Source organism: Rhinolophus ferrumequinum, chromosome 11 (genome assembly GCF_004115265.2).
Source record: "Rhinolophus ferrumequinum isolate MPI-CBG mRhiFer1 chromosome 11, mRhiFer1_v1.p, whole genome shotgun sequence".
Classification (NCBI taxonomy): Eukaryota; Metazoa; Chordata; class Mammalia; order Chiroptera; family Rhinolophidae; genus Rhinolophus; species Rhinolophus ferrumequinum.
The window spans coordinates 24,435,824-24,453,322 of NC_046294.1; the positions used below are offsets into that span (position 1 = coordinate 24,435,824).

Sequence of the window (17,499 nt, forward strand, 5' to 3'; positions counted from 1 at the left end):
AGAAGATATTTTGAATCTCACAATCATTAGCTAGCGCTTAAGACTATCTTTGTATTATGGGGTAGTATTATATTAATTATGACATTGTAGTACTTTATCAATATTTACATGGAAATTATCTTCTTCTTTAAATCCCCCCCATAGCACCAACACCAAAATAGCATTGCCCAAAGCATGTAAGTGGAAAGACTATAATACAGCTTATTATGAAAAGGTGGCCTGAACATTCATGGCAGCCATGAAAATATATTTATGTTCGAATCTTAAAAATCAGTTACATCTGATTACTATGTCTTTAATAAACTAGTTCTCTTAAATGCTGAAATGACCAAAGATATACACAAAAAGTACTATAAACCCTTTTCCCAACATATAAAGACTTCTGTTTGATCACCATTAATCACCAATCATTCCTTCAGATCTTCTAACAATAAAAATAATCAAATGACTTTGGCATAGAACTTTGCAGTAGATTACTATTCTGCTTGGGCAAACTTCATGCGTCAATTTTAAAAAGCTTTTTAAAAACTCAAACCTCAACTGATCTTGTTTTGATGTTTTTATTTATCCAAAGCAGTCTTTTTTCATCACATGCACACACAAAATTTCAGTTAGCAGAAATTCAACATTTTTTCAATAACCAAAAAGTAATTGTCACCTACCTGTAGTACCGAGACTGTAGATATGTTGAACAAACAGTCTTTGATACATGACTGGCCGACCCAAAGTCTATTACTTTAACCCTGTAAGGCTGCCGAACAGGATCCACCAACATAATATTCTCTGGTTTGAGGTCAGCATGAATTAAACCAAGACTTTTCAATTTTTTCAATGCAGTGGCCACTTGTTGAAGAATGGGTCGAATTACTTTGAGTGGCAGGGGACTGAATTTATTTTGTTTCAGAAAGTCATACAAGTTTTGTTCCAGCATCTCAAAGACTAAACAAGTATGGTTACGGTGCTGAAAGCATTCATAAGCTCGTACAAAGTTATATTCATCAGCATTTTCAGTGCTGAGTCTTGCTAATATGCTCACTTCTATTTGACCTTGACGTGCATAAGAAGGGTGATTCTTCAAAATTTTGATTGCTACAATCTCATTTGTCCCTCTTTTCCAGCATTTGACTACCTGGCCAAAAGTGCCTCGACCAAGAAAATCAAGGACTTCGTAAGTATTTTTCATGGAGCATAAGACTTCATGTTGTACTAACTGATAGTCACCTTCTCCAGTGGTACAATTCTGTTTTGTTCCTGTGGTAGTTGTCACAACTGTCACTGGATTTCCCATGTTGGTTTGCAACATTGCAGGAAGGATGGACAATTCATCGACAATCTGCATTGCGCTGCTATGGTTATCCAACTCCTCACTCTTGCGCTTCAATCCACATCGCTGGGGGCCTCCTAGGAAATGTAACCTCTGCCGCCACGCCCCAATCTGAGGTGCTTCCACTTGAGCTTGCTGCGCCTGAGCTGCTATGACCTTTGTAGCACCTGCAGTGTTTTTTAAAACAACAGCACTTGTCTGCAACGAAAAGTTGTGTCCTCGAGGTCTGTTAAATGCTATCTTTGTCTGAAAAGCACTACTCTTCGTGAGAGGATGAGAATTTCCAACGTTTCTACCATTCACATAGGTCCGTGGATAGTTTCTTTCCTGGAATACACAACTGCTTGGCTCTACTTTGAGTTTCTTCACACTACAAAAGGCACTTGACTGAGTTTGATAAACATATGGTGGGTAGACCAGGACTTGTGAGGCCATACCTGCAAAAAAAGAGTAAAAGGACATATTAACTACCAAAAAAATGTTTGATTTTAAATCTCACAAAGAAAACTTTTAAGGGTCAAATCCATAATTTGTAAAAAATAATTAAATTCTATCAAGATTTTTTTTTTCCCTCAGAGGAGATACATGTATTTTTCAATACCTCTACTTTAGTTAGTGCTTCAGCTGTTTTGAGTGTTGAATAAAAGTCAGTTCTGTGACCCACACCCACAGAAATAGACCCAGAAAGACAGATGATGAAACTCACAGCTAAGAATTTCTAAAACAGCTATTATAAATATAGTCAGGGATTTAAACAAAAGCATGAGCATAAATAGGAGAGGCTTGAAAAGCATTTTAAAAATGGAACTGGGAGCCTGGAGAACCCTGCATACCATACATAGATGGTAGGAAAACAACTTGCCAATGCCTAACAGAATTGCAAATGGATATGTCCTCTGACCTAGAATCAGGCAACTCAGATACAATGCAAGAATATTCACGCAGCACTGTGTAAAGCAACACAATACTGGAAATAACCTAAGCATCCATCCAAAAGGCACTGGTGAGATACCTTGATAAACAGACCAACTACAAGCTTTAAAGAATGAAAATAATCAATTTACCCTATTATGGCTTGATTGCCAAGAAAATGCTGTTATCTGAAAAAAGCAAGATACAGAAAACGTGTTCATTACAAAAGATATTAATTACTATATGTTTAATAAACAAAAGAGACATGTATATATTCGCATATACATTGACTATCTGTAAAGAAATTGTTGGTTTCTGTCTTGGAGGAGAGTACAAGAATATTGTGGGCAGTAAGAAAGATTTGTTATTCACTGTACATCCTTTTTACCTCTTTTTACGATGTACATTATTACCTGTTCAAAAAGTTTTTGAATCATCTGGGGACCCTATTAAAATGCATTTCATATTTGGACATAAAATAGTATATCTGGGATTTGCTTCAAAATAATAGGGAAGAAAAAGTGGACGGGTATATAGATTAAATGAGATTAATAAATTGTTCATTATAGCAGCTTGATAGTGGGTAAAAAGGAGTTCATTATTCTGTCTACTGAATATGTTTACGTTTTTCCTTAACAAAAAGTTAAATATATATATATCTATATATATATTTAAAATTCCACCCAGAAAGGTTCTGTGCTAAGGTTCAGGGATCATGTACATGTACAAACTCCCAAGACCATTTAGATTCACACTAACATCTGAGAACCAGTGATCTAGTCTGTACAAAAACCTTAGGCAAACTCAAGTCCTACCAATGCAGGACACCCACGTCTGCAAAATCAGGACAAAGTACCAAGGAATAGAATGTATACCACTCTAGGCCAATGCATGCCATATTAATTCAAGGTATTATGTGGGCAACAGCTGAGATCCAGGTAACTGCCCTGAGATACTAAATAAACTACTGCAATTTCTGAGTCCTGCTATTCCTACCTTTCCTTTCCCAAAACACCAAGCTAGAAGGCAAAGAATTTAACCAAGGGCCACAATCAAGGCCAACTAAATGAGGCTTAGAAAAAATAATTACCCCTCGCCAACTAATTCCCAACCACTGTGCTCTGAGGACTTTAGAAAATAAATACAGATAGGAATGTCACACAAGATACATAGCACATTAAGGAGGGCGAGAAGAGATGGTGCTGGAGACATTTATAATAGACCACAAAAAACTGAACTCCAAATTACTAATTAACTTGATCACTCTTACTCCTGCTATATTGAAATATTAAGCCTTTCCCTCCCTCCAGCAGATAAACTACTGACCTGATAAGAGAATCTTATATTCATTACTTATGGATTTTACAGAGTACAGTATTCCCAGGAGCTGCCGTACGAGAAACACTGATTCAGTACAATACTATTTCCTATTATTTTTCATTGCAGTATATGCTACATTATACTTTTGTAGCTACATTATTCATGACTTTGTCATTTGTTCTTATCAATTAAGAAATGAACTTCTTAAAAATACTACCCCTTAGTGAGCTGCGGCTGCCTATAAAATATTACTCAGCGGATGGTGAAGATTCCTGTTAGAGAAACCATTGAGTTTCCACTCCTCCAGCTTAATATCCTTAGGTACTTGAACCCTGACTAATAGGCCTTATTTTTTCCAATCCTCTATCCAAAATTTTCACATCCTTTCCACAATTACCAAAACAGCAATGTAACCAATACTGATGCCCACAAGCATGGGTCTGATCACCACTAACCATAATAAAATGTTTTCTTTTTTTTTTCTTAATATATGTATTATCAGGTCTCTTGAAAAGGGAGGAAGGGAGCAGAGATAGAAATATTTTACTATTTTATATTCATTAGTCAATATGAAAATTCTGAATCATTTTGTGCCAAACTTCTACACAAACTATATGTCATCAGATTCTTTCAAATGTGACATCATAAATAGATTCAATTAAAGGCAATAATGCTTTGTATTCTCCTTACTCAACTTTCTTCTCCTACTTGTTCAATTCTCAATCTTTAAATTTTTTCTTTTTCAAAAATTATGGTAAAATATATATAACAATATTTACAGTTTTTAATTGTACAGCTCATTGGCATTAAGTACATTCACTGTTGTGCAACCGTCACCATCATCCATCTCCAGAACGTCTTTCCTCTCGCAAAACTGAAATTCTGCACCCATTAAACAGTAACTGTGTGTTTGACTACTCTAGGTAATTGACTACTCCAGGTACCTCACAAGTGAAATCATACAGTATTTGTCCTTTTATGACTGGCGTATGTCACTTAGCTTGTCTTCAGAGTTGATCCATGTTGTAGCATGCATCAGAATTTCCTTCTGTTTTTAAGGCTAAGTAACTCTCCATTGTATATATTACCCACATTTTATTTATCCACTTAGCCATCTAAAGACATTTGGGTTACTTCCGCCTTTTGGCTATTGTGAATAATACTGCTATGAACATGTATGTACAAATATCTCTTCAAGACACTTCTTTCAATTCTTTTATATATATACCCAGAAATGGAATGACTAGATTATATGGTATACTTCTATTTTTTAAAGATTTTTATTAAAAATATAGCTAACAGGGCAGCCGGATGGCTCAGTTGGTTAGAGCGTGAGCTCTGAGCAACACGGTTGCCAGCTCGATTCCCACATGGGCCAGTGAGCTGTGCCCTCCACAACTAGATTGACGACAACAAACTGCCACCAAGCTTCTGGAGGGGCAACCGGCTGGCTAAGTTGGATAGAGCGCAAGCTCTCAACAACAAGGTTGTCGGTTCAATTCCCTCATGGGATGGTGGGCTGCACCCTCTGCAACTAAAGATTGAAGGCCACTGGACATGGAGCTGAGCTGCACCCTCCACAACTAGATTGAAGGACAACAACTTGGAGCTGATGGGCCCTGGAGAAACACACTGTTCCCCAATATTCCCCAATAAAAAATTTTTTTTAAAAATGCTGCTTTGAAAAAAAAAATATATATATATATATATAGCTAACATACAATATTATATTAGTTTCAAGTGTACACCATATTCAACATTTATGTACCTAAAGAAGTGATTACCATAAGTCCAGCAACCATCTGACACCATAACATGCTATCACAGTATTATTGACTATATTCCGCATGCTGTATATTACATCCTCATGACTCATTTGTTCTATACCTGGAAATTTAAACCTATTCCCGTTCACCTTTTTCCACCTTTATAATTTTTCAATTACAGTTGACATTCAATATTATTTTGTATTAATTTTAGGGGTACAGCCATGGTGGTTGAACATTTATATAATTTAAGAAGTGATCCCCCGATTAGTCTAGTACCCACCTGGCACTGTACATGGTTATTACCATATGAACAGCTACATTCCTTATGCTTTACTTTGCATCCCCATGACTGTTTTGTAAATACTAATTTGTATTTCTTAATCCCTTTACCTTTTTTATCTTAATATCTTCACTTTTTTCAACCTCTCTCCCATCTATCACCCCAATAAATCTTGTACCCCTCTGACACCAGTTATTACAATATTGACTTTATTCCTTATGCTATACCCTACCTCCCCATGACTACTTTGTAACAACCAATTTGTACTTCTTAAACCCTTCCCCTTTTTCACGCCCCCCCAACTCTCCTTCCATCTGGCAATCATCAAAATGTTCTCTGTATCTGAGTTTGTTTCTCTTTGGTTTATTTTGTTCTTTATATTCCACAGATAAGTGAAATCACATTGCATCTCTCTTTCTCTCACATATTCCACAGCAATACCCTACAGGTCCACCTATGCTGTCGCAGATGGCATTCCCATCCATGGCCGAGCAATATTCTATTGTTTATATGTACTTCCTCCTTATCCATTCATCCATCGACAAACACCCAGGCTGCCTCCACATCTTAGCCATCATAAACAACGCTGCAATGAACATATGGATGCACACGTCCCCTCAGAGTAGTTTTGCTTTTCTTCAGATAAATGCCTTGAAGTGGTATGACTGGGTCCTTCGTTGTCTCTTCTTATAGCCTTTGCTTTAAAGTCTATTTTGTCTGGTATAAGTACTGTTACCCCAGCTTTTTTTATTATTATTTCCATTTTCATGAAATATCTTCTTCCATCCCTTTACTTTCAGTCTATGTGTCTTGCAATCTGAAGTTGAGTATCTTGTAGGCAGCATATGTAAGGGTTTTGTTTTCTTATACATTCAGCGACCATCTTTTGATTGGAGCATTTAATCCATTTACATTGAAAGTAACTGTTGATATATATGTAGTTATTGTCACTTTATTATTCTTTTTTTTTTCTTCATCTAAAGAAGTGCCTCTAAGATTCCTTGTAATACTGGTTTGGTGGTGGTGAACTTCTTTAGCTTTTTCTTATAGGAAAGCTCTTTATCTGGCTTTCAATTTTAAATGACAGCATTGTTGAGCAGAGTAATCTGCATTGTATGTAAGTCCTTACTTTTCATCACTTTGAATATTTTGTGCCTATCCCTTCCGGCCTGCAAAATTTCTGTTGAGAAATCAGCTGGCAAATCTTATGGGAGCTCCTTTATAAGTTACTCGTTATCCTTCTCTTGATGCTTTTAGGATTCTCTCTTTGTATTTAACCTTTGCCATTTTAATTATGATGTGCCCTGATGTGGGCTTCTTTGGGTTCATCTTGATCGGGGCTCTCTGCACTTCTGGGCTTAGCGTATGTCTATTTCCTTCACCAGGTTAGAAAAGTTCTCAGTCATTATTTCTTCAAATAGGTTTTCAAAACTTGCTTTCTCTCTTCTCCTCTGCTATTTTGGTTTGATGGCAGTGCTGAGCCTGGAGCTACTGAGCAAAAGTTTTAGAGCAACCAAGCCAGCCAGCCACCTGTCACCTGGGGCCTGCGGACCCCCCAATAGTTGTCCAACAGAGAGTGCAATGTGGGCGGGGCTGAGTGCTCACCAGTGTTGGGTGAATTGGGAGGGGCAAATATTAAGGAGTCAACAGGGTGGAGTGAGCAGAGCTCACCAGACTGATTCAGATTTGGCCATGGGCATGAGAGTAGAGCTCACCTCAGGAAAGATGGTGCCCACCTGCTGGCTGCACAGAAAGACCCCACACAGGGAAAATGGCAACTGTCCCTCCAGTCCTTGCTCTGCAGCCACACAATTCAGTCTCTCCCCATGTCTCCAATGCCCCTCTAGTCACTGTCCAGAGCCCAGGGTCAGCACCTGTGAGCAAGTGAGTCTGTGCACAGGCCTTTTAACAGGACACCTGGGTTTCCCACATCCTTCCATCCCACCTGGTCAGAATTCCCAACTGTTTTTCACTGCCAGATGTTGTGAGGGGTTCCTCTTCCTGGCACCAAGATTGCAGGCTGGAGAGCCCAGTGTGGGTCTGGGGTCCCTCACTCCTCAGAGGGGACCTCTGTGGCCAAGATATCCCTCCCAATTCTCAACCGCCACATGGAGCTCTGGCACCAGCCTGTTATGCATCCCCACCCCTCCTACCAGTCTTGACATGGCTTATTTATAGCCTTGGTTATAAAACTTCTGTTCAGCTACACTTCAGATGGTTCAGGGTGATAGTTCTATAATTTAGTTGTAATTTTAATGTGTTTATGGGAGGAGACAAGCACCGCATTTACCTACTCTGCCATCTTTGATCTCTAAACATTCTACATTCTACAGCCCAACCATTTACTTTCCAACCAGTAGTGCACAGGGGTTCCATTTTCTCCACATCCTCACAACACTTTTTTTTCTTTTTTATAACAGCCATCCTAATGGATGTGAAATACTATCTCATTGTGATTTTTAAATCTGCATTTTTAAATCTATTCTTTTTTCAACAATACTGGCAGCACTAACAGCTATAGCTTGATGTTATCAGTAACTACAACAAGTAAACTTTTTTTAACGAGTTACTTATGAATATTAAACATTACACTTAATTTTAAGACTAAGCTCTTATAAAAATCCACATATTAGCTGGGCATTCCGAAATCATTACTGAATAATCTCCAGTTCTTCCATACTTACCATCACTGGTAAGTATAAAAATTATTAAATTACTAAAAACATTAAATTTTAAATTAAGAAACAAACATGAAAATGTGATCAGTACTGAAGACTTCTAAAGAGCCGTAAGAAATAAATAAAAATAAATAAAGTCTTTAAAGAAAGAAAAAAGATTTTTTACCTGACAAGAAGCTCAGGGCACTAAATTACCTCAAAATAAACAGGGATAAAAGACCAAAGCTTTAAATCTATAACCAATACTCCACAATTAAGAAAAAAGGAAAACTAGCAGCACAACAAACAAAAATGTCACCTTGATGGAAGATACCTTAGGAAATAGACTCACTCAACTAGAAATAAGCAAACAGCTACAATATATCACAGTAAACCTTTGATTCTGTTAAGATAAAAACCCTACATTCAGATTTCTTTTCTGAACACACCTATCAACTCTGCTTCCATGATATATTAAAATAAGTAGACACAAGTTCAGTTCACTTTCAAAAGTGAACTTATTACCACTATTTCAAGAGAACTAGAACAGAACAGGAAAAGAAAAATACAGGTAAGATTGTTTTATCAGGTAAAATATACCAATGCATCTTTAATCTGACGGCTTCGAAGCTAACAGAGCTAGAAAATCATTCTATGTAAAGAAAGTAATGATATCTTATGTTCTCCACAGTTAGAGTAGTACTAAGTTCACTAATGGAATGATGTGTTTTCAGTCAAATTACACAAATACACATTATAGCCTATCATTGCCTTCAGAATGCTATGATCAGCACCAGAGACAAAAGGACTAAAAACCACTATGTGAAAATCAGTGAACACGCTAAAAAACAGAAAACAACACCAGCAACAACATCACTTCCACCACCACCCCTACACACACACACACACACGTTTCTTGATCTACTACCAGGTCCCTATCCTAGTCTAGTCTTTATCTGGATCCAGTCATCTCCCAGAGCCTTCTTTTTCCCTCCCTTGTCTAAACCCCAAAGTCTGAGCTGCCCATATCAACACAGAACATCCCATTCTGTCCTCAAAATATCATCCATCTCTTCTTTTGATCTACTTTCTTTCTGATTATCTCCTATCACCCAAACTCCCAATGTTCTTTGCAAAATTCTATTTCCTGTCTATTAGTAAAATAGATTCAAAATGAACACTTCTCTTATGTAACACAAAAGGTGTTTTTAAAGTAGTTTGGCAGCAAAAGAATCCAATATTCTAAATCTGACTACCATGGCTCTGAATCTTTTTCCTGACACATCTCAGGTATAATAAACTCTGAAACAGTAAAGCACTTTAGGGGAGTTAGTATTCAAGAGTAATACTTTTTCAGAGAAGAAAAAGCACATTAGGGAACACAATCTTCACCAAAGCATTTTTATGTGCAAATGAACAATTAAGTTAATCATTTCAAGCAAGGAGTTTTGTGCATCACTACAATGATTTTCAACACTGCAGAATACCTTTTTTAAAATAACAGGGCCAACTTATTTCACCTAGTGAACCAATGAGTAATTACACTGTTCTTCAACTACTTTTGCATTCCTCACAAACTCTAGCTGAGTTAAATAAAAAAGCCCAAAGCTATTCTATAGCCTCACATCTTTTCAAACTTATTTTTTAGAGGACTGCAAACATGGGTTTTACTACAACTCTAATTTTTGTACAAATGGCTACATCTTCACAAGGTCTGACAATTAAAGAGATTATTAAAGGAGATATCATGAAGTCTTCAAGGTACCAGTATCATCTATAATAAAGTTTCATGTAAATAGACTATTCCAGCTTGATTTATACATTGAGTTAAAGATTTTGCTTTCAGGCGTGTTTCACTTTTTCCATCTTAAAAATATTTTCAGCCACATGAATATCTTCAGGCACAAAGAATATTAACACATCAATAAAGTTTCATTAAAATCATTTTTATATTTGTAACTGGATACCATTAACATCAGAACTTCATTTCTGTTTCAGCTGAAAATTTGTCAACACTTGATACAGGAATAAAGGGGCATTTTTCTTACAAGCATTAAAACTGGAAGATAAGGTACCAAATACAGAGAATAATGTTAAGAACAAATATTACAGTATTCACAGAATTTTTGCTCAGGATAGCGGAATAGGTAAATACTATGCTAACCTCTTCTCATGACCACATCAAAATTACAACTAAACTACAGAACAACCATCATTGAGAATCACCTGAAATCCAGCTGAACCAAAGTTCTACAACTAAGGTCATACAGAAGAAGCCACTTGGAGACTGGTAGGAGGAGCAGAGACGTGGAACAGACTTGGAACACCCGTGTGTGACCATTAAAAACCAGAAAGGATACAGATGCCGAGGTTCACCCCCCATACCAGGAGCAAGGGGTCCCAGCCCTACACCAGTGTTCCACTGTTGGGGAGAGAAGTACCCATAGCTTCTGGCTGTGAAAAACAGCGGAGATTGTGGCTGGGTGAGAAGGAGGGAGGCTGCACTCCCAGGCGCTCCTCTTAAAGGGCCCACACATGGACTTACTCGCTAACAAACTCACTGGTTCATAGCTCCGGTGTTGGAGCAGCAACTCCAAAGGTGCCAGGGACATGCAGGGAGGAACTGAATTGTCTGGCTTCAAGGAGAGGGCTGGAGGAACTGCTTTCTCCTAGACAAAGAATTGGCGAAAGCCATTGTTCTTTGTTGAGCCCTCCCTCTTCCCAACGTGCAGACACAGGCAATCATCACATCTGAGTCTCCATCAACATGGCTAACACCATTCTTTTGCCATGATTCCCTGAGACCTTGCTCTACCCAACTTCTGGGCTCACCGAAGCCGCTTCCAGTGGCTTTTCCATACAAATAGCCTGTCTTGCCTCATGCAGCAGAATTTCCTAAAATTTCTCAAATGTTCACAGAGCCCAAACAAGCAACATCTGGCTTCAGCATATCCTGTACCTCTTGCTGAGCAGCCCTAAGCCCCTAACTAGCAACTGCTGGCGTTGGTTAGCAGCTTGGCCTCTGGAAGCACCTCCAAGCCCAGCAAGAGGGGCAGCCATCTGTGCATTGTTTCATGGATCATGCCAGGTGACCCCAGGAAGGGCACAGGCTGTAGCTACACTTGGCCTGCGAAGGGGCCCCTTCCATGAGGCCCCAGGGCTGGCATGCCCAGTAGCCAGCTTCAGACTGAGCCAGAGCATCACCGGCCACCTCTGATGATGATACACTAAAAGGGCAGACTGGGCAGGCACCAGAGCCCCGGCTAAAGTGAATCCTGCTCTGTAGGGTCAGCCCCAGCACAACAGCTTCTCCACTGCAGTCACAGCCAGTCCTCACAACCAATCAGCCCGAAGGTCAGTCCCTCCCATTGGCATACAAACAGCAACTAAGGCTCAACTAGGAGGGCACACACAACCCATACAAGGACACACCTAGCGCACCCAGCCCAAGTGACCAGGGAGACTGCACTACTGGGCCCCACAACAACACACCTACTACATAAGGCCACTCTACTAAGACCACCAGACATAACACATACCTAATACATAGAAACAAACACATGGAGACAGTCAAATGGGGAGACAAAGAAACGTGTCCCAAACAAAAGAAAAGAACAAAGCTCCAGAAAAAGAACTAAACAAAACAAAGACAAGTAATCTACCAGACACAGAGTTTAAAACACTGGTTATGAGGATGCTCAATGATCTCAAGGAGATCTTCAACAAATGGAGATAGAAAACATAAAAAAGAACCAATCAGAAATAAAGAATACAATAACTGAAATAAAGAATATGTTAGAGGAAATCAACAGATCAGATAAAGCAGAGGATAAAATCAGAAATTTAGAAGATAATGTAGCAGAGAACACCCAATCAGAACTGCAAAAGAAAAAAGAATCCAAAAAAATGAGGCTAGAGGGGCCTCTGGGACAACATCAACCTTACCAACATTTGCATTACAGGGGTACCAGAAGAAGGGAGAGAACAAGGAATTGAAAGCCTATTTGAAGAAATAATGATAGGTAGAGCCCACAGGCCAGGTGTCATGAGCGGTCTCTTGGGGCTTGCCACACTGTGAGGGCTGCTGTGCCACCACGGGCCCTGGTCCCCAGTCTGCTTGTGCACCCCAGTTCAGGAGGGCCCTTCTAGAACCGGGAGTGGACCCTGGTCGCCAGGAAGCCAGATGGGGTGCAGCGGTGGCTTGTTGGGGATGTGTTCTGGCATTTAAAGAGGAGAGGCTTCAAGCTGGTGGGGATGAAGATGCTACAGGTGTCAGAGAGCATCCTCGCTGAGCACTACTACCGCCTTCAGAGGAAACCTTTCTACCCAGCCCTCATCAGCTACATAAGCTCTGGCCCCATGGTGGCCGTGGTCCAGGAAGGCCCCAATGTGGTCTGCACCTCGAAGGCCATGATGGAACACATTGATCTGGCTGAGGCTTCCCCTGACATCATCCAAGGAGACTTCAGTGTCCACATCAGCAGGAATGTCATCCATGCCTGCGACTCCATGGAAGGGGCCCAGAGGAAGATGCAGCTGTGGTTCCAGAGCAGTGAGCTGGTAGACTGGGCAGATGACGGCCACCGCAGCAGCATCTACCCATCCTGAACCTTGGGCTGCCTTCAGCCACCCCAGCATATACCCAGGACCAACTACCTCTGTCCATAAGAACTTGAGCCCACCCTGTGCTCTGCCCATCTGTCCCAGATCACCACTCTGTCCACCTTCTGCTCCACCCCAGCCCAAAGCCAACTTTATGTGCGTTTTATTATTCTGAGCCATCAAGAGATTGGACCAAATCCTTTCTGTTCCAAAGTGCCAGACAACTTTTGGGGTGTCTCCAAAAGTAGGTAGCTTGACCTCCTCTCCCTCAAGGGGAGACATTAAAATTCATCATGCTATGCAAAAAAAAAAAAAAGAAGAAGAAATAATAACAAAACTTCCCTAACCAGGTGAAGGAAACAGACATAGAAGTCCAGGAAGCATAAGAAGTCCTAAACAAGATGAACCCAAAGAGACTCACACCAAGACAAATCATAATTAAAATAGCAAAGGTTGATGACAAAAAAAAAAATCATAAAAGCAGCAAGAGAAAGCAATTAGTTACTTACAAGGGAGCTCCCATAAGACTATCAGCTGATTTCTCAACAGAAACTTCACAGGCCAGAAGAAATTGGCACAAAATATTTAGTGATGAAAAGCAAAAACCTACAACCAAGATCACTCTACCCAGTAAAGCTATTATTTAGAATCCAAGGATAAAAAGCTTCCCAGACAAGAAAATCTAAAGGAGTTCATTGCCATCAAACCAGTATTATAAGAAATGTTAAAGGGACTTCTTTAAGAAAGAAATAAAAAGACCAAAAATATGAATAATAAAATGACAGTAACTATGTGTTTATCAACAATTACTTTAAATGTAAATGGATTAAATGTTCCAAAAGATAGGGTGGTTGAATGGATAAGAAAACAATACCCTTACATACGCTGCCTACCAGAGACTCACTTCAGATCAAAAGACACACAGACACTAAAAATAAAAGGATGGAAAAAGATCTTTCATGAAACTGGAAATGAAAAAAACAAAATCTGGAGTAGCAATACTTATACCAGACAAAATTAGACTTTAAAACAAAGGCTATAAGAAGAGACAATGAAGGACCCAATCATCCCATTCAAGGTATTTATCTGAAGACACCCAAAAGGCTACTTCAAGGGGATGTGTGCATCTATGTATTGACTGAAGCATTGTTTACAATCGCCAAGATGTGGAGGCAGCCTGGGTGTCCATTGATGGATAAAGAGGAGGAGGTACATATACACAATAGAATATTGCTCTGCCATGGAAAGGAATGGGTTCTTGCCATCTGCAAGGATGGACCTAAAGGGTATTGTGCTGAGTGAAGTATGTCAGATAGAGAAGGATAGATGCAATGTGATTCTGTTTATAAGTGGAATCCAAAGAACAAAAAAAAAAACAGAAACAAACTCATATATACAGAGAACATTTTGATGGCTGCCAGATGGAAGGTGAGGTGGGGGGTGGGTGAAAAAGGAGAAAGGATTAAGAAGTACACATTGGTAGTTATAAAACTACAAGGGGGATGTAAAGCAAAGCATAGGGAATATAGTCAATTATATGGTAATAATTATGTATAGTGCCAAGTGGGTACCAGACTAGTCAGGGGGATCACTTCTTAAATTATATTAATATAAATGCCTAACCACTATACTGTATGCCTGAAATTAATATAAATATAGAATGTCAAAAAGAAAGAGTAAAATGCGAGAGGATTGACATATAAAAAATGAAAAACTAAAACAATCCAACTTAGAGGTTCAATAGTCTTTCTGTTGGCCAGCATAAACCAAAGAAAGAATTGATATAGTTAATCAAGTGATTTCACTAGTAAAAACTTTGTTATGTAAGATTATAATTTTAAAGAATTAGTATAAATAAAATACACTAAAACAACAAAAAAATCACTCAGGCATGTAATTTAATCAGAACAGGAAATACAAAGGTTATAAATGACTTTAGAATCTTATTCACACTAATTCTTTTATGATGCAGATTAAAGAAGTGAGTTAGATGGATTTTAAGTGTTTGGTTTTCACAGCATTTTAATCAATCAAAATAAAATACATGTGGTTAAAAAAAAAATCACACCACTATTTTAATTATACAGTGACTGATTAAAGCCATGAATTACACAACTACATATTTGTTACCTTAATGCCATTTTGACCATTTTATTTCAGATTCTCTCATAAACATATTTCAATTAAGTTAATATTAATCTGTTGTATTTTCAAAAATTGAGTAACAGCCCCTGAAATAAATATATATAGTCATACAATAAATGGAAACCGTTAGCCAAAAGCTATATTATTTGGGCTGAAGTTTAAATTTCTACTAATTGATCTAACTTACAACTTATTTTTCAAATGATAAATGAGTTAGTAATCTATGAAAGTCATCAAATTCACTTCCTAGTGTCTTATAGCTATATGCACTGTGAATATTATCAAATAATATTTTAAATCTACCTTTACCATACTTATTTCTGACAACAGATGATTGGCCTACTTCTCAAAGAGTTACGAGTTTGAAGTTTAAATATTTAATCATTTTAGGGAAAAGAAAATAAAGTTTAGGTTCCTCCATTAGTACCCAAACTTTAGTGACAACATACATGAACCTATCAGTGTTTTTTCTGTCAATGTCAAAGAAATAGATCATATTTTGTGGAAGAAATGTAAAAATTGCTAATTTAATCCAACTCTTTCATAAATTATTTTCATTTGAAAATTTACATTTTGGTGCACTATGTTTTAAATAATCAAGTTATATTACCTAAAAATCATTCCTGCTTGTCTTTTTAACATGTACAAACTACAAAGGTAAAAGCAGTTTTTTATAACTCCTTTACATTTTGTATCAACTGAACAGATCTTTGTATTTGTATCTGCTTCACTATGGTATGGTTACCTACCTCACTTACCCTGTCCAAAAAGAGAGAGATCTTCAATACTTTATTTAAAAAACAAAAAACTATCTCATTAGTGATTTCCCAAATTTTTATAATATAATGACCACCTGTGAATTCACCGTAAGTTTATAATACTATATTTGTCCCTCATTACAACAGTTTCACACCCATATGCTCTAATTGTTCTCCAACTAAAGTACTAGAATTTCCTTCAAGGGGATAAATATAAAAGGAAGAAAATCTTCACCAATTATAGATACTTCCACCTTTCCAATCCAAAAAAACTGAGTCTATAAATATCTTACAACACAAAGCATACACTGGTCAACCTACACAGAAGATTTATAATTTTTAATGCCTTTCAGTTTAAAATTAATGTTACGTTTTTAACAAATCAAATCTCTGAAAAAAAGTAAGAACTGTTTTCTTTTAACAAGATATAAACAGCGTAAACTACAAGAGTAAAAGACTGGAAGTTTTGACCTTATTAAAATTTAAACTTTTATCCATTATCAAATGATACCAGAAATAAAGATAAACCAGATATAGAAAGATATCAGCAACACACGTAACTGAAAAAAGATCTAAAGAAATCATACTGCTTGGCAAAATTCAGTAGAAAAATGGGTAAAAGACATAAATAGTCAATTTACAGGAAAGGAAATAGAAGCCAAAAACGTATTAAAAAAATTCTCAACTTCACTGGTAACAAGGAAAATAGTAACTGAAACTATAGTAAGATGCCATTTTATACCCATCAGACTGACAAAAAACAGAATACCCAATGTTGAAGGGGAGTAAAGGCAACAAAGACTCTCATATACTACGGTAAGAAGTACAATCACTTTAGAGAACACAGCTGAAAATGAACATAATCTAGCAATTCTCTCAGATATATCCTGCCAAGAGAAACTCATACATAAGCACAACAAAGCAGGTGAAACAATGTTCACTCCTACACTGTATGTAGTAACAGAATTTTGAAATACCACATTTTGCCGTGTATAATGCGCACCCACATTTTTGGCCCAAACTTTTAGGGAAAAAAAAGTCTCATTTTAATTAAAATTTTTATTTGTTTACATTTAGGTACTTGTTTTTTGTATTATAAAGGAATTTTAGCATTTATTTTTTAACGTATTAATGTACAAGAAATTTTATGTAACAAATAATTACAAAACACAAGAACAAATATGAGGTACAAGAAATTTTATGTACCGGTAACAAATTTATGATATTTACGCATCATAGAAGGCCAAGAACTCTTCGTCCTTGCAAGTTCATAGTAAGTTCAACAAAACCGATTATCGTATTCCAGGGTATTATTTTGCATACGGATATCGTTATCGATTTCTAAGAGTTACACTTTTAACTCATAAGCATAAATAAAAAATTAAAAACATTTATATAGATACGGAGTTAGATACTACCCATATATAATGCACGTCCTTATTTTACTCTCACAAATTTGGGCCAAAAAGTGCACATTATACACAGCAAAAGACGGTAACAATTGTCAGAAAAGGAATAAATGAAGTGCGGCTTTTTCATACAATACATAATACAACTGTGGTTTATATCAGAATCATATATTTATTTATGTACCAAAAACACCAATAGTAAAGGTAAGACATTACTGATTTTAAGATGTATCACAATTTCAAAGATGTTAAAATGTGGGGAAAACTGTGCATGTTAGAATTAATGATGTGCAGAAAAATGAATTAACTGAAATTACACATAT

At 37.4% G+C, this 17,499-nt stretch overlaps 1 protein-coding gene and 1 pseudogene across 6 annotated transcripts in view; one reads left to right on the forward strand and one right to left on the reverse strand.

The window, feature by feature from the left end:
* Nucleotides 1-17,499, reverse strand: part of HIPK3 (homeodomain interacting protein kinase 3) — a 99,926-nt gene that overhangs the window by 64,131 nt on the left and 18,296 nt on the right. For 5 of the 6 annotated variants that reach the window (XM_033119395.1, XM_033119394.1, XM_033119398.1 and 2 more), the window contains exon 2: nucleotides 663-1,761. In XM_033119395.1, the coding sequence (XP_032975286.1) occupies nucleotides 663-1,759 (1,097 nt within the window). In that variant the 5' untranslated portion in view covers nucleotides 1,760-1,761. Of the gene's footprint in view, nucleotides 1-662; nucleotides 1,764-17,499 lie in introns of those variants that run through there. The other variant, XM_033119396.1, reaches the window with a different exon arrangement.
* Nucleotides 12,308-12,870, forward strand: LOC117029968 (nucleoside diphosphate kinase, mitochondrial-like; annotated as a pseudogene).